This window comes from Rhea americana, unplaced genomic scaffold, assembly GCF_003343005.1.
Source record: "Rhea americana isolate MKP2758 unplaced genomic scaffold, rheAme1 scaffold_78, whole genome shotgun sequence".
Taxonomy (NCBI): Eukaryota; Metazoa; Chordata; class Aves; order Rheiformes; family Rheidae; genus Rhea; species Rhea americana.
Genome location: NW_028186956.1, coordinates 508,545 through 530,621, shown reverse-complemented (window position 1 = coordinate 530,621; position 22,077 = coordinate 508,545). Strand labels below are relative to the sequence as shown.

General features: G+C 33.5%; 1 protein-coding gene across 3 annotated transcripts in view; it reads right to left on the bottom strand.

Moving 5' to 3' along the window:
* Positions 1–5,431: 5,431 nt before the first annotated feature.
* Positions 5,432–22,077, bottom strand: part of CDH19 (cadherin 19) — a 62,399-nt gene continuing 45,753 nt past the window's right edge. For 2 of the 3 annotated variants that reach the window (XM_085322475.1, XM_085322476.1), the window contains 4 exons: positions 20,872–20,993; positions 12,461–12,578; positions 10,751–11,002; positions 5,842–6,533 (listed from right to left, as the gene is read on the bottom strand). In XM_085322475.1, coding sequence (XP_085178601.1) covers positions 6,043–6,533; positions 10,751–11,002; positions 12,461–12,578; positions 20,872–20,993 — 983 coding nt within the window. In that variant the 3' untranslated portion in view covers positions 5,842–6,042. Of the gene's footprint in view, positions 6,534–10,750; positions 11,003–12,460; positions 12,579–20,871; positions 20,994–22,077 lie in introns of all 3 variants that reach the window. The other variant, XM_085322477.1, reaches the window with a different exon arrangement.

The window sequence follows — 22,077 nt, the reverse complement described above, 5'->3', positions numbered from 1 at the left end:
AGAATGAGGTTACTTGGTTCCTGACAGTGATTTCTCTTTGAAAACCTTCCAAGGAGCAGAGTGCCTTCTAGCCCAGTAACTATGAAGATGAAACAGCTTGTAACTGGCACAGACTTGGTGTTGAATTAGCTGACAGGTCCTGAGACCTGTATTGTTACTGTATGGACTTGTCTTGGTCTGACTTGAGATCTGTTTTACTTTGTTTTACCATAATAGTCACCTCATCATTAGATAATTTCCATTGGGGCAGCATGACAAATATGAAGTACGCAACATGTTACATACATCATACACAGCACTTTCAGACTTACAAACCAATGAAGAAAGATCAAGGTATAGAGTATGTTAGTGATCATATAAAAATGCCTCTATGGAGCTCTTGACACAAAGAAGAAGCCACAATCAGCATGAGTATTATATTCTTGCTGGTAAAAGACCAGCAATGCTGATGACTTGTGGCACCAAAGAAAAGGAATATGAAGTCTGAGTATATGTCATTTCAACTGTATGCAATTTGAACTTGTATCAGTATCACTGTAACTGGACCAATAATAATAACTTTATTCAGACTAACAATAAATTTTTGCCTTTGATACAAGTATGTTTTCCTTTCCTATAAAAAGATTTTGTTTGTAACAAATTGAAGGGGTTTTAAGTAACATACTACGCAACTTGGATGGAACTAGTTGGTAATATTTAATGGGGGATTTCATAAGCACTTAAGTGCTCTTCCCTTTATCTCTTTTCATTTTGCTTCTCCACAATTACTTGTTCAGCCTTAGTCATAGAATGCCCTTTATAAGGTTCTCATGAGCAGGAATTCTATGAGATTACATTTGCTAGAAATTTCTGTTCCTTTTAAGSCAGGGTCAAGGTGGATCTAGATAAGTGTTATATAAGGGAGAGGATGGTATACTCTAGCATGTGCAGAAGGTTCTTTTTTATGGAGCCTTCTCCCTGAGCAGTGTCTTTAGCTTGCACTTCTTAAACAAACAAAAAACCCCACCAGTCTTCCTGGTCTAGCTCCTGAGGATGCGGAGAAACATCATAAACAAGAAACTAGCGGTTTCATTATTTTCACATTTGACAATGACTGTGGGCGTGTTATTCAAGGTAACCTACAAAACCAGAACAGGCCAGCTTAGGTGAATGTAGCATTTTTATTTAAAATGACTATTCAGATACATCAAGGAAGCACAAGCAGAGCTGTGAAAATTAACTAAAACATGTAGTCTACGGAGCTGGACAGTAGACTGAATATTTCAGGACCTACATCTTGTTTCCAGCTTCAGAGCACACCAGCTACATGAATCATTTGACCTATCTTGGCCTTGATTTCAGGTCTCTTTCTCTGCATTTCCTGAAATTTATGATTGCAAAATAGCTACCTCCGTGGGGAGCTGACTGTGAAACCTTTAGCTGCTAGTAGAATATAAAAATGCAATACWAATCACTTAAGGTTGCCAGATACTACTCTCAGAGATAAATATTTGTTAAATTGCTAAAAATGATGCCAGCCATATGTGAATGTATGAAGACAAAGCAAAATCCTTACATCCCTCTCAGGATAAGGAAAGTAGGTGAAATTTTAGGAGAGGTTGATCAGTGGATCAGAACTAGAGAACTCCAGTTCTCAGTGACATGAAGGAGACTTGTCCCCAGGAGTCCCTCATTGTTGAACACCTGTCAAGTATAAGCTGATCACGAAAAGATGTTGTGCCCATTTTTCAGCCCCACAAAGCATCCATCCTGCCCCAAATTTTTAGGACAGGCGAGAGAGCAGCATACTAGATCCACAGCAAAAGGGAACACAGGATATGAAGGAGAGGATTCATCTCATCTTGAATAATCTAAATTATAGTTTTTGACTTTTAATTAGTTACCTAGGCTTCTGCTGTAGTCAACTGAATGACACTGGCACTTCCAGACAGTGATTCCAAACATTCAGTTCAGAATAGATGAGTAGTAACTTGCATTAATTTTTAGATGACTAAAGTTGGATGAGAACAGCTGTGAAATCTGTGAATTTTGTAGTAACAGAGATAAACTTACTATAATAACATCAGAAGAGTGCATCATATTTGTATAGGTAGATTTGTATCTCTTTAAGTTTCATTCAAATAATTTCCGTAGTATCCTTCTATTTGTGTACATACCAGCGTTCCTCTATAAACCAGTCCTATTTGAATCCACACATGCAACATCATTAGATTCAGACTTAAATATTATTAAAGCATTACCTAAATGACAATTAAAATGTTTCAGTATTAGTAGCCATTGATATCCATTCCTGATCTCTGCTATTGGAGATTTTTGAGGTAGTGATGGTTCTTAATTTTATTTATTAACATTTGTTCTTAGTACTATTGCAGGCAAGTATGCTCTTGAACCTTTGGCATATTTCAAATTAATGTTATAGTCTGCTGCGAGGGGAGGGTTTCATACTGACCTTACAGATAAGTGTCCTCTCTGCATGCATGTATTTTATTCCTGTGTGTGCTGTAGGTAAATCTTACTGTTCTTTGGAATCTGTGTGTATGAGACATAAGGCTGATGTAGTCTGATGTGCCTTTTTTTTCTTTTATAAATGAACGAGGGGATGCAGATTCCTGTTGTAAAATGTTTCAACTTTTTATAAGCTCAAATCCACTATATTTTTCTTTATAAAATATAGTTTTATGGTTTTTCTTATAGGGAAATCTTCCAGACTTTGTTAATAGTTACTGTATGTTTTTTTCTTTTTTTTCTTTTTCCATGCCATCACTATTCATTCATATTCTGGATCAAAGGTAAAATGCATTCTTTTCCAGTATGTAAAATCACATAATCTTCAACTTTTACTCCTCAGAAAGCGTACATTAAAACTGACTTTGAAGCATAAAATGTCTTTTCAGAAATATTTTACTCTCATCTGACAGGCTTACTCCATACAGTTAAGAATGAGTATTGAAACAACCACATTTCCAATGCAAATTTTGAAAGTAAAGCTAGGAGTATAATGACAGTATCTTTAAGAAAAGACAGTAGGAAAATTATGTGAATTAAAGATTAAGTTTATCCTCAGAGGCAACTAGGAAAGCTTTCCAGTGTTATGACAATAAAAAACAGTATTCTGATATGCAAAATTAAAATCAAATTAAACCATTTTATTTTAGGTGAACAGTAGTATATGTCAGTAGTATAAAATTGTGATCTACTATTACTGATCACATTCCTTTTGTCTTTTCTTTTTTTACTTTGAAAAGCTGTATTTTTAACATTTATTAAAATAGGAATAGTCTTAATTTTCTTGACTTTAAATTCTAAAACTAATAACACTCTAAGCCCCTGTGAGCTAGCACCAAAAAAGAAAACCTCTTGTCATGTATTTCTCAGTTCTTAATCTTTCTCATACTATGTAACAGAAAAAGAAATATATAGGAACATCCTTCTGAAGTACTCATAAAAAAAAAGCGGAATGTATGATCATAGTTCACCTTTGGCTTCCTCAGAATGTTTACTTTCTTTAAATAAGCAGAAACTTCCATAAAGCCTTTCTACAGTCGTTATTGAGCTAAATTATGTGCAGTAATATGTAATACTACTGTAATATATCAAAAGATGCACAAACATTTTAGGAGTTACTCAGTCCATTCAGCGATTTCTTTCCTTTCTCACATGTAGAAATAAATCAATAAGTTTTACTTTGAATATTAGGAATCCAGTAAGATCTGGCCCAGGAGCAACTGGAAATAACTTCCTTGTAACAAAATACTCCCTGTCCCTGCTGTACAAACACAGTCTTAAGCCTTTTCAGCCAAAGATTATTTCATAAGCACAGTASACTCTTCTATATAAGAAGTTACCAGTATAACAATGAGATATGTTGGTTATGAAAGTTATTTGTCATTAAAATTAATTGTTTACAGTGAGTGGAGGGAATTATAATACCAATGTAAACATGCTTAGGTGTTTGAGGCTATTTCCCCGTCTAAACATACCGAATATCTGTATTGACAGAGGTTCAGAGGCTATTATCATTTTTGTGCTAAACACAAACTGAAAATCTGAGGAATTACATCCACTGGGACCATTTGTGGAAAAGGATTTGTGCAGGGTTTTGAAACTTAATCTTAAAAATCTCACCATCCCCACACAAGTGCATGCATGGTTACTGCCTCTTTCTCTATCCCTCTCCATGAAGGAAATGATTAAAATGCACAATACTGTCTCAACTAGGAACTGTCATATCTGTTTGAGAGCCACTGAATACAAGCATTAAAGCCATTAAAGCAAAGCTTTTTTGTTGTACTTCTTTTAGAGATATTTTATACCCACTCATATCGGATATCGGATGAGCATCAGACTAGTGAGAGATAGTTTTTCCTTAGGAAGCGTAAGCTGCTTCATCTGCACCTGGTCAGATGACCCCCAATATTTTTCCAATTATGAATATCATGAATAATGTTTCTGCCCTTACTAGACTTCTCATTAGAAATCTCTCCTGATTTTCGAATTTCTCCGATTTTTTTTTTTTTTTTTTTTACCTGACAGGAATTTTAACTTTTCTTTGGCACCTTTCCACTTAGCCTACATCCCTTGCTTTTCTTTAACGAACATCAATTGTAGTAAACATCACAGGCTTGTACATTATGTTCCTTTTTAATCTTGTATAAGCTTTGTCTACCTCTCTATTATATATAGGAGCGCTTACCTCAGGACTTATTAGGAGAAAGAAAAAAGAAAATATATTTCATTTTCTTTATCTTGATGACAATTTTCATCCATGGAAATATTTCAGTTGATTACATGATATAGATGGTATAAAATAAGCACCTGATAGAAGCAAGTTGAATAAAAACCATGCAGGTCCCTTTTTTACAGACAGTCCATGTTGAATATATTTGATGACGCTTAGATGCAAAATTGCTGCTGACTACCACTGTAGGTTAGACTAAATAAATATTCTGAAATATCTTTACACTCACTATGAATTTTTCTGGAAAAATACAGTGGAAAATTAGTTTTGAAGACTGACTTGACTCTTTCAGAAAGATGGCATCATTTTCTGAAGAAGTGGGTTAACATTAAAGCATTTTACTATCTTATTATCTAATCTTATACATAAAGATTTATGTTCACCAGCTTAGCATTTTAAAGATCTTTAATACTATTCAATAAAATTGGGTACTGCAGCTAATTTTATACTCCATAATAAAAAAAATCTGTGCTGGTAAATCAGTCATTTTTAAACTCTTAATAAAAATAAAAATGCCCAGATGTAGATAGTATTTTGTTGTAAGTACTGTAATATATAATGTAGTTGATTGTAGTATTTAAGTTGAATAGTGATTCTATCTTGAACTAATCTTTTTGTATATTGTAGTTGCTAAATTAATTATTGGTTTTAGGCACTTATAAATAGTTTCATTAAAAAAAAAGTAGAAGGTACCTGCTGATGTTGTAAAAAGTCTTTTTTTTTTTTTTTTACATTAATAGGAAAAAAAAACATTTATTTTAGTTTTATCATTCTAACAAAAATAAATAGATAATTCTGTAAGTCCTTCTGACAATTGTTTTAGAATGTTTAGAGTCTACCTTTACACATAAGTATATTTTATAATGAAGCATTATACAAATATGCATGTTTTAACTTTGGTTAAATTAATATATTCAATAGCAAAAGTTTGTCTTAACTTTGGAAACAGTTTAAAGCTTACAGRTGACAGAATATTTACAATATTCATTTATGGCTTCTACTCCTATTTGTTCTACTTGCAGCATCCAGATTTTCAGGAGGCAGAACTTGGCCTAGATTTTCAAAGCACAGTTTGTGTTCAGGCACCTAACTAACGATCAGATTTTCAAAATAGGGAGTGCTCATTCCCCAGCTCATGACAACCCTGTCATGACCTCCACATCCAACAGTCTCTAGAGAAATAAAAAAAAAAAAGAAAAAAGTGCTATTTTGGTGCTTAAAAGTCGACCGATCTCTGTTTGAAAATCCGCGTTGGTTTTGGTTGCTAAGCCCTTAAAAAAACAACAACAACAACAAMAAAGTAACTAATCCCTCATACTTCTATGGGAAGCATACATGCTTGCAAGCTGTTTAAATTGAGGTCCCCAGTCTGCAAGATACTCATAATTCTGATCCGCATCTGATGCGTTTGAGCCTAGAGAGCTGAGGGATCCAGCCAAAGAGCCGGTCCCCTCAAAGGCATATGTCTGAAGTGAGTCATACGGAGGAGCACTAGGATCGGTATTGGCTTCTTCAAGCTTTTCTAAAATGAATTGCCTGAACGCCGCACTGTCCGGGCCAACCTGCAGAGACTGTCTGTAGAGGCTGTGGATTTCTGTGGTGACGTTCTTTCGAGGTCTGTGCGTCCTCATGACAGTACGGGTCCTCAGTGCTGAAATATCGAAAGCTTCTGTGTCCTCCTCTCCACCTCCTTCATCATCGTACCTGACAATGTTCTCCCTGAACTCTTCTATTTTCTCCGAAAACAGAGACTTCTGCTGCTGCTGCCTTATGGCTACAATTGCCAAAATGAAAACTGGCAAGAAAGCAAAAACACAAAGGAAAAAGTAAACAGAACCAGGGACTCTGAAWGGGCTCAGAAACACCTAAAAAGTGGTAATGTATCTTAATATCAGTGCTACTGCAAAGTGAAGCTATCTTCACAGATTTATAGAGCTGTAATCTTTATGGATTTTATGGTTTTGAGATGAACATAGTATGTAATGGTAAAATGGTTACGAAGGGACTTATAAAATGGGTGAATGAAATGGAGCCATTCTTTGGGCAAATGAGAGTTTAAAGCAGCGATAGGAACACAGGTTACGCTTTTTGAAACTGCTTTGCGTTATCATCTAATATATCAATTCTACAATTCAAAATTTAATTTCTCTCTCTCTGTCTCCCTCTGCCCGTCTTCTTCTCAGATGAAAGCCTCAGGAAGAGCAGATAAAAAATGAAAGACAGTRAGTGAGAGAGAGATCCTCCTCAACTGGTAGGAAATAACTGAGTTACACAGACTATTTAGGGTGCGGTTCAATTATTTCTATTACATTGGTTTTGATATTTGAAGACTCACTAAATTCGGGAGTTATTGTAGAAATGCCTAGTTACCACCAAGACCTATGAATCAGAGCAGCTTGTTTCTTACTTATTTGAAATCTTATTTTCTTTTTTTCCCCCTATTTAGAAGCATTATTCTTTTTTAATCTTAGCTCATATCATTCTGAACTGAGTGAACCAAGTACTCTATGACATTCACAGAAATTGATGATTTCAGTTTTTAACTAAATTTAACTGCACTATTTATTACAATCTCATTATACTTATTCAATAAATAAGTAGATTGTGAACTAAAATTCTTTACTCAGGATATAACATGACAAAACTACCACTAGATTTCACCTCACTTATAGGGATTAGATACCCAAAGTACTTTATTTTCCTATATTTATTACATACTGTATCATGTGAGTAGGAGATATTAACACCAAACTTGACAACACTGAAAAAATGTRTTTCTACAATACTATGCTACAGTTACAAATAGAAAGAGGAATTTCAGTTCTCCAAACCCTTGGCATGATGAACTTTTCTAATAACAAGTATGATGATAAGTATGACTGACTAAAAGGAAAAAAAGAAAAAATGAACATTTGGATTTCAGACCATAAGTGACAAAACATAATATGTAAAAAACATTTATTATCTAATTTTAAATAACCACCAAAATACTTTATGTGATTTAATGCATTTTGAATATACATATATATATCTATGAGGAGTGCGGTAGATTTGTTTCTTTCTGTTTGTAATTGATATGTGTGTTTGTATTTCTGCTTTGACTTTTGTGATATGCATTAGYTCATAAAGCACCAAGGGATAATTCCATCTGGAAAAAAGATCTCTCTGCAAGTAGTGATGAAGCCCTTGATGAATATTTCCACTGATGACCTAGGCAATGCAGTGATAGTCCCTCATTCTCACCCCCTTACAGGCATAAAGCAAAGTGAGCAGGCTTAGATGTATTACTGCAAGCAAAGAAAACCTTGAAATGCATGCTAGCTCACCTGTAAACTCATACTGAATGGAAGGTATTATGCAGTGACATTAGTCAGGAAAGCTGCTTTCGAGTGCCAATAATGAAGGTTGCYTGGGACAAGGGAAACTCAGGTTCAGATAAGGCGGTTCTGGAACTGCAGATCAGTCTAGAAACCACAAATCTCAATCATATGTTCTGGTTTTCTCTGTTGGAAACCAGAAGATGGTAGTAGGGGAACTAATATTTTCCTAGACTTTGATATGGAGCCAGGATACAGTTAGAGTCTGTCCAAGAGGACTGTTATTTAGACACAATAATTGTGAGCTACTCTTCTGTTGTTTTGTGAACTCTTCTACTCTATTGTGAATAGAATCCCTGTGTTAGCTACTCAGTGTGTTCTTAGGGATAAATAAATAATAAAAAAAAAAACTGATTTTTTTGTAGGCCATTGTTTTTCTGCAGTTTTCTGCTTGTCACCTAATCACAACAGCTCAAAGTTATATAAGGATTCTGATTTACAGTTAGTTGATAAAGGTGTTGCTTCTGGAGAACTCAAATGAGTTTGTGGGACTGAACCATAGGGTTTGTGGGAACCWTAGGGTTCCATTCTGGGAGAAATTTCAACGAGTGCTCACCAAGAGATTCAGTCAGGGGGCCAAAGGTGCAATGACAGGAAATAATTAAAGCCAGCTTCTATACCTTACACTAAGGAAAATCAAACCATAAGCTTGCAGACAGAATGAATATGATCTTTAACATGTCTTCCTTTTTCATTGGTACAAAGTCAAAATAATTCCATTAACTTTGCTGGACTTGTCTTTCTTTTTGCATTGCTACAATGACAGATCAAAATACAGCATCAGAATAGAACTGCCAACCTTCATTTTCAAGCCTCACAGCTTTCCTGTGGTTAGCAATGATATGCTTAGTGTTGTATGCTGTTATTTATAGACTAGTAGAGGTCATACTGTATAATGAGGGTAGATAAAAGAATGTTCTTTTCCTGAATATCCTACATGGAAAAAAAGTAGGGTTTACTTAAAAACTGCTTTCTAATTCTTTCAGTGATAGAGAAGTTTAAAAAATGTTGCTAATTTTATTCACTCTCATTAAGAAATATATTGGGAGAATAATTATCCATGAAAATTTTATTTCTTAAAGTAATGTAGTTTCTGTTACTATTACTTCTTTCTTTCTTGACATTACATAACTGGGTATTACATTGCAGTTTTCTTGTTTGTTTTGTTTCAACAAAATTCTAAAAGTAGAGAAAAATATAACTTATGCTAGATCTTCAGTTTATAATGATGATTTGATATTATGCCATTTTAAATTAGTGAAATCCTGATTCTATATGTTTTCTGAATTTGGAGTTGTTTGTTTGAAATATTTTATTTCCATTAGAAAAATTTGTTTCCATATCATGACCCATCACTTATTTGATGATATTTTTGGAAATAACATTTTATGACATGTTCTATTATATGGCATAATATGGACATGCCGTATTACTACACAAACAACAGTGTTTCTTTACTGAGTCTGGCCTCCAGGCCAAAGGCCACCATCAGTGACCAACTCTAAACTCAGTTACTTGGCTGGGAACATAAATTCCGTTTACTAATCACATCACTCTTTCTTCATTCTTGGTCTCAGAAACTAGYATACCTTACCCTTCCTAATTCAGGCACGGAGTTTGAGGACAGGCGTTTTAACCTTTGGCTCATGATTAGAAATGCAGTATGCCARCTATTATAATGGATTTGTGTTATCACATACTTTGGAAAGAAAATAGTAGGGATTGCTGCACAGTTCATTGGTAAGAAGACTATTTCCTTGGCTGGTGTCACTCCACTATGGCTTGTGGCAGCCCTAATCCTGTGCAGGGCAGGACCTTGGATGGTGGGACTGCTTTTGTGGGTGGCCATTCACCAGCTACCTGTGACAGGGGCTTCTCTCCGCAGAGGTACAAGCTGCCTCATAAACTATTCTTATGTATTTAGATAACTCTCAAACCCACATCTCACATCCACAACCTCCTAGATGTAATTGAAGCTAATTTGGAGTCTCCTGAGGGGAAAAAGGTGGTGTCCCGCTCTTGAAGAAATGTCTGTCTGGAGATGCTACATTATTGAGTGAGCAATTCTGTGTTTATTTCTAGAGCTAGTATTGCTTCCTGATAGTATCGTTACTTTGTTTTGTCTTGCCTTTTTTCTTATCACTTCGCTCTGCATGTTATTATTTGCTCTACATTTGATATACCTAAGGCAGAATGAGAATGAGTAGGGTTCTGCTCATACTAATCTAATTCTAATACAGCCTTTGGCTTTCTAGATCTTTATTACTACTACTGCCAAAGGAATAGGCTGGACCATAACTCAGCTAAAGTCAACTTTTAGGCTTTTAGGGCCTTGTATTAAAATTCTCTCTCTGTGTCTCTTTTTTTTTTCTTTTTTTTTTCTTTTTTCTTTTTTTTTTTTTTTTTTTTTTTTTTTTTTTTTTTTTTTTTTTTTTTTTTTTTTTTCTTTTTTTTTTTTTTTTTTTTTTTTTTTTTTCTTTCTTTTATTATAACAGAAGCAGAATGAAACATTTGCCTTATTGTGATTTTTCTCAATAGGACAGTACTTCCAGTCTTCCACTCTAGGAAACACCTTTGCCACACAATCAAGCCTACTGCAAAAGGAAACAGAGTTATTTCACTTATTATTACTTACCTAGGAGAATTAGTACACAAGCCAAAACAGCAACCAAAGCTTCTGTRCTCAGACCCAAGGAATACATGAAAGCTCCATATCGACAAAAGAAGATGCTAACTTCAATGTCACAGTCACAGACAGTGATAGTTAGAGTGTTTGTGCTTGTAAGTGGTGGGGTTCCATTATCCAAAATTAAGATTGGCAAGTAGAAAGAAAGCTGCTCTTGTCTACTGAAGCCATTTTTTGCTGTGAAAATTCCAGCAGTGTTATCTAGAAGATAAATCATATGCATGATATACATTCATCACGTTTTAACAATAGCAATAAAATCCAGCAGTATCTGACCATACTATTATAAACAATAGTACTGTGGAAAATTACAGATTAGAAAAGGTAAGAGAGTTAAGCCAGGTGCTGATAAGTGTTATTTTAGTGTCAACCCTGAACAAATGTATTTATTTTAACAGATATATTTGAGGGGCAATAGGAGCTCTTTTATTTAATGTTCAAAGATAAGGAAAAAAACCCAACTCATTCAGTATCTTAACACCTGCTCAGACTACATTCTTAAAATGGTTCCATGTAACCAGTTGCTRTGAGTCCTGCAGTTCATAGATGCAGATGTTATAGACAGTTTACCAATCAAAAGGCTCCAAAACTGTCTGACAGTATAGAGAGAAGGCAGATGGCAAAGGAAAGGAGAGAAAGCAAGAAAAGAGTGCATTAAAATAGCCATTTGTTCATTCCCTGACTTAAAACTAGAGCTAGCTACTGCTTAAGCCAGGGAAACGTTGCTAGAGGCTCTTGTCTTGCTTTGTATTTAACTATTAGTATTCAGAAATTAACTCTATATGAAACCTGTTAAGCAGCAAATATTCACCTTCTGCTACATATCAACTAATTCAAATTTGAAACTTGTCTAAGATTTATTTCTCCAACAAGCTAAATTATCCCTGCTTAAATCTGTGTATAATGAAAAGAAGAAAAGAAACATATAGAAAGAAGAAAACATATACAAAAGAAGAAAAATATTAATAAAACATAAATATTTACATGTTGAGATTTTTAATCATGGCAGGAAGAATTATTGCATGGATGTACATAGAAAAAATATTTCTACAATTATCTATAACGTATGTTTATTCAGTCTACCAAAGTTAACTCCCTCACATTTAAGTCCATCTCGGTTTCTTAGTCATGTTAAAGAGAGCAATTTTCAGATAAAATACATGATTTAAACTGTATGAGGAAATAAGATTACACTCTTCTGTACTTGTTTAGAGTATTTGTTTAGAATTTTGGTTTTGCTGTAGTAAAAATGTAACACACTTGCATTAACAGCAATTTTCTGTTTCTGTCAATCTTTTTTCTTAGAAAGACCAATGATTTTAACAAGAAAGTTTATATTTCCACATCCTACATTAAAAATACAATGATTAAGGAATCCTAGTGTATTTTTAATCATAATATTCTTTTCTCCTTTGAAATAAAACTGGGTTTTGCTATTTTTTTAATAGAAGAGCACAAAACAAAAACTCAGTTTCATAACCTATTCCAACCTCTTTAGGATTATTGAATTATTGTTGTGAAATATGTCTCAAAATGTGCTCATATCTTACACCAAAATTTTCTATACTTTTTTTTTAAATAAAATTGATGACTCTAGGACCATTAGAAGCATGACTCTCATTAGGAAGGTCTTAAAGAGCTTATTATAAGTGACACTACCTTGATTATCTTTGACAGTAAAATGTGAGTTGTTTGTGGCCTCCTGAGCCAAGGAGAAGAAAAAATGGTGACCTTCTGCTGAATCATCTTTATCCACTGCACTGATGTTCTGAATTAGCTGAAAACACAGATAAACAGAATTATTTAAGAATAAAAGTATTTACTTGTTCTTAAAACAATAAAAAGGCATACTATGTTATAGTAAACTATTGATTCTGGAGATGGAATCTGTGAATATGTATGCATGCTGTATGCACTCATAAATGTACACGTGCCATACTCAAACAAGTATCATTGAGATTTGCTGATGTTCTCATATGTATTAAATTGTTCTGCAAATATGCTGTTTTGATTTTTCATCTTGAGAGAGGTAAGCATTAAAACTTTAAGAAAATATGAAAGATTTCCTTGATCAAAAGACAAGGGATAAAAAATGTTTCCATTAAAATATACATACATACATACATACACACGTATATAGATATACACACACATACACAGTATTTGCCCTTTTTTTCCAAAGGTGAAAGTATATTATTCTACTTTTGAACAAATCCCTCTATGCTATGTCCATTTCCTTCTGGTCTGCAAAATACATAGACATCATTCAGCTTATATATTGCAGTTGCAGTAAGTGAGATATGATGACAAGCTCATGTGCTGAATTGTTGATTCTGGAAATCATAACATACTGATTATGGAATTTCTTGGTAATACTTTTTTTTTCCTCAAGAAGACAAAATAACTTTCTCTTACAAATATGTCAAACCTGATTGCCATCTGTAAGATGAAAATCAAGATTAACATTATAGCATTAAGAAGAATATCTTTTATCTTTGCAAATAAACAACCACATTCTAGTTAATACAATTAGTAATATTTCTGGTTACAAAGAGCTAATATTTGTCACTTTTATCAGTGAATATGCAGTGACTCAAGCATCACAGCATATAGCCAGAGAAGATCCTCACCAATCAGGAGGAAAGCAACCTGATGCAAGCCCAACAAAATTCAGAAATGATAAAACCCATTACATCAAGCTCTTTTTTTGTCAGTAACCCCATACTTTGTAGATAATTGTACCCAGGAGATTTCAAGTCTTAACACCTCTCATCCAGAAAGTACCTGAATACCACAAGGACCGTTTTAGAAGCAAAGACAGTGGAAGCTGACACCAGCCTTCAGCCTGTGCCTTTGAAAACTCTCTCCTGATTAAACCATTTTTCAGTCCAAAATCTAAGATTTCAGCACACATTCTTTCTCTTTTCAAATAAGTTGAGTTTGATGAAGTCATCACAGCAGAGTGAAAAATGTGGCACATACCATAGAAGCATTTGTACTTTGTCCTTTTTTATACATGAAATTTATTCCAAATCTATATTTTGACTCCATGGGAATATGAAGATTTTTCTTATTGTCACTAATTAGATGAGTGATTGCTCAGTGATGTACCTGGTAACAGTGTACAAAGAACAAAACTTCTTGAGAAAAAGTTTTCTCTTTCCTCAGAGGAAAAAAAAAATCACTAAGGTGAGGAAAATACATAAGTATAGGCACAAGGGTCAAGAAATCAGAGTAGAGTAATAACTGATTCCTAATACTATCTTGAGAGTAAATCATAATTTTTATTTTTTATGGAATATATTTCCTAGAATATGTTAAATATCAACAGCAGTAGAGACTGAAACTCTATATATCCAGTCTAAAAGAAGAACAAAAGTAGCACATTTTCCTGACGTTATTCTGCTATATACCCCAACAAATTAAAAAGGCTTCACTGGTCTTTGCTGAGGATTTTCTGGTGACTTCATGTTTACTGTTGAAAAAAATCTTTGTATGATATGTGTTCGTCCCTACAGTTCAGGGTAATGAAGGCAATGAACTCAATATATAGGTTAATACAGCAATACTGTACAGTAATACAGATGTCTTAGTCACATCTAATATTCTGTTATTCTTAGTTCGGCTTCTGAAGCAGGGAAGAGAACCCCAATAATTTAACTCTGCCATACTAATGGGATACCTGAGTTGACTTATTCAGAGCTTGGTCAGGTACCTCTGCTTAGCAGACTATTTCTTCACCAGTCCTAGAAATATCTTAAAATCAAAACCAAGTTTCTGTCTGTTTATGATTTCAGTGGTGTCTCTTTCTATTTGAAAAGTAAAGTGAATTTCAAGGAAATTTCTATGGGTGCAAAAAGGGTTTGAACAGACTGTTTCAATTTTTTTTTCGCAAAAGTTGTTGTCCATTATTTGAAGTCATTATGAGGAATATAAGAAGTCTTATAGTTACTGGATTAATTAATCATACAATCGTTTTTCCCCTGTTTAGGTAAGGATGTAGCTTGCTAAGACTCTGATTTTGAAGTAAGAATTATAGGAATTCCAAATTTCCTTTCTTACTGCAACTAACAAAAAATATGCTAGCTTTAGATGTGATTTTTAAACTCCCATTTTTCATTCTGATTAATGGTTATTTAACCAAGTATTAAGTATAACTTTGGAAAAAAAATTTAGGAGCCTATCATTTTCCTCCATAAATTTTAGCTATATCTGAATCAAATCARTATAATTCTGAGGAGCACGTCTTACCTGAAGAAAACTTCCATTGTTTTGATCTGTCCAGTGCTGTTCTACGCAAATTTAATACTCCTTATAGCTTTCTAAGCATAAATACAAGTGATTCAGGGCAAATTCTTTTTTTTTTTTTTTCTTACTATATTCTGCTAAGATTCGGTAAAACTTGGATAAGTCTATAAAACATTCATAAAGCAATAGGAAGATCTGATTTTGCTGAGTATGAAGGAAAAAAAATAGCCCAGAAAGAAGAATATTTTTTCCAAGTTTCCTAGGCTTCCTAGCCTAAACAAAAGTTTAGGCTTTTGTACACCTAAACTAGGAAATTTTAGCCCTTCACCAAAGAAACTGGCTTTACAGAATGAAAAATTGCACTTATTACTTCTGAGTTAAGATTCAAAAAACCTACTTTTAATGAGTAGACAAAGAAGGAGGGTGAATATTTGCCATTTATAATCTTGCTTCTGCAATATTATATCATATTGTTGCATTGCCTTTGCTGAAATTGCAAAGGTTAATAAAACTTGTTATAGTTTCACAAAAAAGTGATGGCCTAAAATATCTAACTTCATGAATCTATCTGATTAGTGGATATTTTCTACCATAAACGTCATCGGTAGTGATGTCTAAGATTTTGGTAACAGTCTTGATATCTCAATGCTTAATTATTTTGTATAGAAGGGATTTTTTTTCWTAAATCTTCCAATTAGCTACTAGAGTATCGTTTGTCCTGCAAATAACAGGTAAAGGAGTTGCTGGCTTCCTGATATTCTTGATGAAAATTCATTGAAAATGTATTTCCTCAGTCCAAATTGTCTCAGTGAATTGGAGTTATGGAAATATCTAGAAGGAATGGGAAAGCTTCTCTATTACAGTCTTTTCTTTCCTTCAAGTTCAGCTTAAGGCATCTGAAAAATCGTGTTCAGTTTGATGCTGGTCTTCTGAGTGCATGATTTGGAGTCTTCTGTGTATGCTTCCATGTGCAACTGTAGTATTAAAAAAGCCTTGTCATTCCTATTAGACAGACAGAAGGAAATAAGAACTGATTGGCTACCTCTCTCCTTCTATTTAATAATTTTAATAACTGTACCAACATCTTTAGAAGGTTCTTTTTTTTAATTTTTTGKTTTTTTGTTCTCCTTTTCACTCAACTTCGAAGGACGTAAGAAATCAGATCATATATCTGTTTTGTTTAAATTGGCAGAGGTCTTACAAGTTGGATTTTTATCATGCCATGAAAGAACACATCCTTTGCTTAATAATATTTGATGACCATCAAAATTTAGTACATGTAAAAGATGAAATGTCTGCTCTCTTAATGAACACCTACATTCTCCAAGTAGAACTTCTACCTGAAGACCACAGTCTCTCTTTTGGCCGCCTCTACCCTTTTATTGAGGACCAGSTTGACACAACATTGATCTGAGTCCTCTGGACGTACTCAAAGATATTTCTATTCAGCTATAAACAAAATGGTGAAGAGCTCAGCAAAGGAATCACTGTAATCAAGTTAATGCCATGACATTTAAGTCCTCTTTTTATCTTTGTTCATATATGCTGATAAACTGTTCCTACCTATTCCATTCCTCTATGATCTGATACTGTTGAATCATGATTTGTATAAAAAAAAGGATAAGGAATTTTCCATGGAGCACTGAGCCCACATTCTCAAAATGTTACACTCTGTCCATCTGCAGGCGTAGCTTAGAGTAACTTAGAGGGACTGCTAGAAAATACTATGTTTCCAGGGCTCTACCCACCTTTTTATACTCTAAAATGATGCCCTCATTTTTTTTTCTTTTTTCTCTTTTTTCATCATTGCTGCTTAGATGTTTTTTGTAAATGTTCAAGGGAACAAAACAAGGCGAAATAATTGTTACCTTTCTAACCCATCAATTTAACTTCTCCAGTATCAAAAATAATTGCAAGCCATGACTTCTTGGAAAGGATTTGTTTTGGCAAACTGCTTTTTTTCAACGTTACTTTTATACCCCTAGAACATAGTATTCTTAAAATTTCCCCCTCTTTTATTCTAGTAACATTCTATATAAACACTCTTCACTTTACAGTAACTTATGACTATTTTATTATAAATTGTCTTGAGTAAATAAATGTTTTTTTTCTTATCTCTAAGTGCTTAATGCATAGTCACTTCTATAGATCTAATAAAAACTATTAAGTAAGCTGCAACATCAAATGCAGTTCATATGTAATCAAATGTAAAATTAAAAGAATTTAGAATTGCCAGAATAAATACGCATTAGAGAAGGCAGTGCTAAATCACAATGTAGGTATATTCAGTGCAGCTTGTCTTCAGCCAAAATATGTTTCTTGCATGATATGAAGAAAAACCAATATCTGCAAGAAATTGAAATTACCATACATACAACTGGATACATTTTGGATGCTCAGCTTGCTTACAAGTGGCCCACAAAGATGTTTGACATAGTTTATTTCAAGCTCTCAATCTGTAGCTTCAGGCTGAGTCAATTTATTAATGCCTTAGGAATAAAGCTTACTGGGTCAAATCCTTTCCTGCTGGGTTGTCTGTAGCGTTACTTTCAAGACAAATTTGGTCCCTTTTGTTTCCCGGCCAATTTTATAGATTGTCTGTAGAATTCAACAGTTTGTAGTCATTGCACACATACATAAAGAAAAGCTGTAAAGAACTAACACCACATCATGGTCATCACTTAACATCATACACCACACAGTTATACAGTCAGAAAGATTTAATATGAATGAAAATGAAATCCTATATTGGGTGGTTTATAAATATAATTCTATTAGATCTAATATTAGCTATTCCTACAATAGAGTGTAATTCCATTTTAAATAGCAAATTTCATGCTCAAGTTATTTTGAAAATAATATATTTAATACTTGTAGTGCAGTGAAAATGGTTTTACAATGTGCAAAAGAAAACTTTGTGTATAGTATGTAGCTGACATGGATTATAGGACTGTTCAGAACAATAACAAAAAATGGAGAGTGAAAAATCTATTAAGAATATTTGACCAAAATAAAGAATTGATTTAGAATATTGCTAAAAATACCTGTTTCTTTACATCTTTTTTTATTGTTAAACTTGTTTTAAATAATAGTCCCAAGTACTCAAATCTAATACTTCTGTTTGAAGGTCTTCCAGAGGCTAAACTAAAGTTGTCTTTACCTCACACAAAACCATAGTGCAGAGACATTAAGATCAACATTCATTCAATAAAAACAGCCAAAAGTTTTTATAATATTTCCTAGARTAAAAAACTTCCAAGCAATCACTTTTTTCTTAGTTCTTAAGCTTGTTCACTGCCTCAGAGTTCGGATAATTAAGACAACACTTTTTATTTAGTTTTATTCTTGGTGGTTTTTCCCTTCTTTATGATGGCYTACTGTACTTTAGAACTATGCACAAATAATTCATATATCACATGACTGCATTACTTTAATATAAACCTGGCTGACACCAAGCAAAATCCTCCAAGGTCAATAAGGCAATACATTTTGTGGCAGTTTTTCCCGCTGCAGTGCTTCTCCTTCCTTCCCCCTAAACACTGTAAGCTGGGGAGCACAAATATGTTTTGGAATATCTTGTCAGTACAGCTCAGACACAACTCAGCAGAGATAAGGAAAAGAAGTRAATTTCAGAGGTGCAGAAGATCTTGGGGACTATCCCTCAGCATGTCTTCTTCCARTCAATTAGGAAGAAATAGCTACTTTAGATATACTATTTTATTTCAATTTCTATACAGGCTCTGATCTCAACTCATAACATGTAAGCAGATTTCTGAACTGTTTTGAATTGATTGTAGAAATAAGGCCAAATTAAGATATTTAATTATCTGATTGAGCCCATCAATTGCTTAAACTAATGCTTCTGAAATGCAAGTTGTATTATTCAGGGGACAACCACTTCTAAACCTCTTAGCTTCTAGCTGATGAAAATAAATAAACATTTTATGTAAGTAAAAAGTACAAAAATGAATAATAACTGTGAAGGAGTGTTAAAATCAACTATCAATTCTCTTTTAAATCTTAAACATCAAATAAAATATAATCTCTGACTGTGATAATTATGCATTTCAGTTACAGCTTCCTTTTGTTCTTTGCAAGAACATTTGTTAATGGGAAGATTATTTAGCATTGCTCTCTGAATTATTATTATTATTATTATTTTTCCTCCTCCTCCTCCTCTTTACAGTGACTGTTTATTCAGTGGATTTTAAAATACCTTAATTTGCTTTCAAAAAGTAACCACTAATGGAGTAATAGATATTATTTAACAGTAAACAGCTATGCAGTGATACTAGTCTTGGAAAATAAGCTATCTGGCTTTTTACATTGCAAGCAATTGCAAAACATGTCAATGTTATAAGCTTCCATATTTAATTCTGTGATATTCTGTTATTTAACTTCAAGTATTAATATAGCAAGCCTGATGATTTAGGAAATCTGTCTCTGTATATTTTAAACTTTTGTTGATATAATCAGTTTATTATTATGAAAGAGAAATTTCTTAAAAAAACAATYTATGGAATCCATCATTGGATGAGATGGATGGTGCCTCTAAGACAGGACACAATGATATGTCCTTTGCTTTAATGATTGTTCTTTGACCTGACAATGAGTTAGCTGAAGGCTAGAGAGGTGGCTTGCTCCAAATATCTCTAAATCAGGGTAGCATTTTCAGAGTGAAAGATTCCCAAATGCAGAACATGTGAACCATGTGCTGGTAGAAGAATATATAAAAAGATGCTGAAAGCTATAAAGGAATTACTTAGGCAACAGAGAAAGCTTTATTTAACTGTACACTAATCAAGGTCAAAGTAAACCAAGCCATTGTAAATAGAAAGGCTCTAGGATTCAGAAATCAGAACAAAGCAAAACCATTTGAACAGAAATGTCATGGTTATCCCAAAGGTCTCTTTTGTATGTCCAAAGAATGCTTTAGGGCATTGAAAAAAAAAATAGATTTTCTATGTGCACAGCTTTCTGCTGTTTATGTTGTATCTTTTTTTGTTTTATTTTAAAAAGTGTTTCTCTTTTTATTTTTTCTTTTACAGTTTTCTTTTAGAATCCTGAGCAGAATCTGGCTGTATGCTTGTGTGCACTTTGGGGCTTAGACTGTCAAATTGGATTGCTTATGAAAATGTATAGCTGTGGAGAAAAGTGAGTAAAGGAAAGTGAAGTCTCAGTGGTGTACCTGGGAGATTAGGGCATCTATCCCTTGTGACCACATTCACCTGGGAAACAGCAGGGAACTTGTAAGTAGGAAATGAGGAGACCCTCAAAGGAAGGACACTTCCTTCAAACAGCAATTCTGCAAGTAACCAGCTTGGGAAGGTACCGCAAAGACCATGACTTAAAGAAGATCTTTAGACTTCCACTGAATTAGACAGAGTTTGAATGTAGTCCATAATGAATGATTTATAAACATAGTATTAAAAAAATAATAATGATCATTCTAGACTATGCTAGCTTGTTGCTGAAATTCCCAGGACTAATTTTTTGCTTCTGTGATGTTACCATGACTAATATCTATCTGTTATGTTGTTTAGTTCTTTTTAGAAGTTTTACTCTATACTTCTTGATCAGTTTTGGCAAAGAGCTGTACTAGTTTTGTTTTAAAGGGACGGTAAGATGCACATCCATTTTCTGGAACCTAAATTTCAGATTATGCATTTATCTATCAATAGAACTAGTTCTGGAAATAGACAAAATACAACTTGTACTTGCAATGAAGAAATAATCAATATTAAAAGGAAATCACAACACCTCCAATCACATATGTAGTTTATTTCAAAGTGAAAAATGATGGTTAACACCTTTGCACTTACCTGGCCAGAAAATGCATTTTCACACACAAATGTTTCATAGTATTTAGGGAATTCAGGTGCATGGTCATTAACATTGAGAACTTGGATGTACACATTTGCTTCTGAAATTTTTTCTGGATTTCCTAATGGTTTAAAAAAAGAAAGAAATCTTAAGTTTAAGTAATCTACTACCTATTTTAAAGAAATGTAGAAATTAGAAATCTTTACATGAAAGAAAATAGTTACTGAGACCTATAGCTACATTTTATATCTTTTTTTAATATTCCTGATCAAATGTATCTTATGATCTTTTTATTATGTTTCTGATTCAGTTTTTGCTCCAATCTCATAATCTGAATTTCCAACATCAATTATACAGTGTTTTCCTGATTTACTAGGGCTGTGTTTCCAAAAAAGTTTTTTTTCCTACAACCCATAAGGTTAAAATACAATAGTATATATAGAAATATGTAAGCATATTTGATACAAAATACTATATTTGTTCAGTCATTCAGTTACTAGATTGGAATCTGATTTAATGTAAGAAATAGAATCCGATCTGGATAAGGTTTTGTTCATGAGGAACCTCTCTAGCTCATGGAAAGCACAATGATCAGTCATAATCCTTTAACAAATTCTATTACTCTTCCACTTTTCCTCTATTAACTTAAAATATTTAAGTTTTTAGAACAAATTTCCCCAAATTATACATACTTTCAAAACACTTCTGCCACTGCTAGCCATGGAGTAATTGCAATGGATACTCACACTTAATCCTGGTTCTCAGAAGGCTGAGACTGCTCTAAAGAACACAGTTTGAATGTTGAACAACRGAGTTATTCTATCCATTGGTCTCCAAACACTTATTTGTAAAAAATTTGTAAAGAAATCTGATTTTACTGAGACATGCCTAAAGTATCACTATTGACTCACTTGATAAACCGAGCTTACAGCTTTGTTCCAAGTGTTATTTGCACAATAAATTTAATTTGTAGGCATTATGTGTCCATGAAATTTGTACTGTTTCAGTCACTTGAGTATATTTTACTTCTGTGGTTTTAGAAATAAAAGCGATGTACATGTGGCTTATTCTGATTTGAAATGAAAAATAAACTGCCACTATAGGGCACTTTTATTCCTGTATTTACTTCATTTACCTAAGGTTTACAGCTATAACTATTTCAGACAAACAGAATCTAGATCTAACAGGATACAAAACCTATGTGT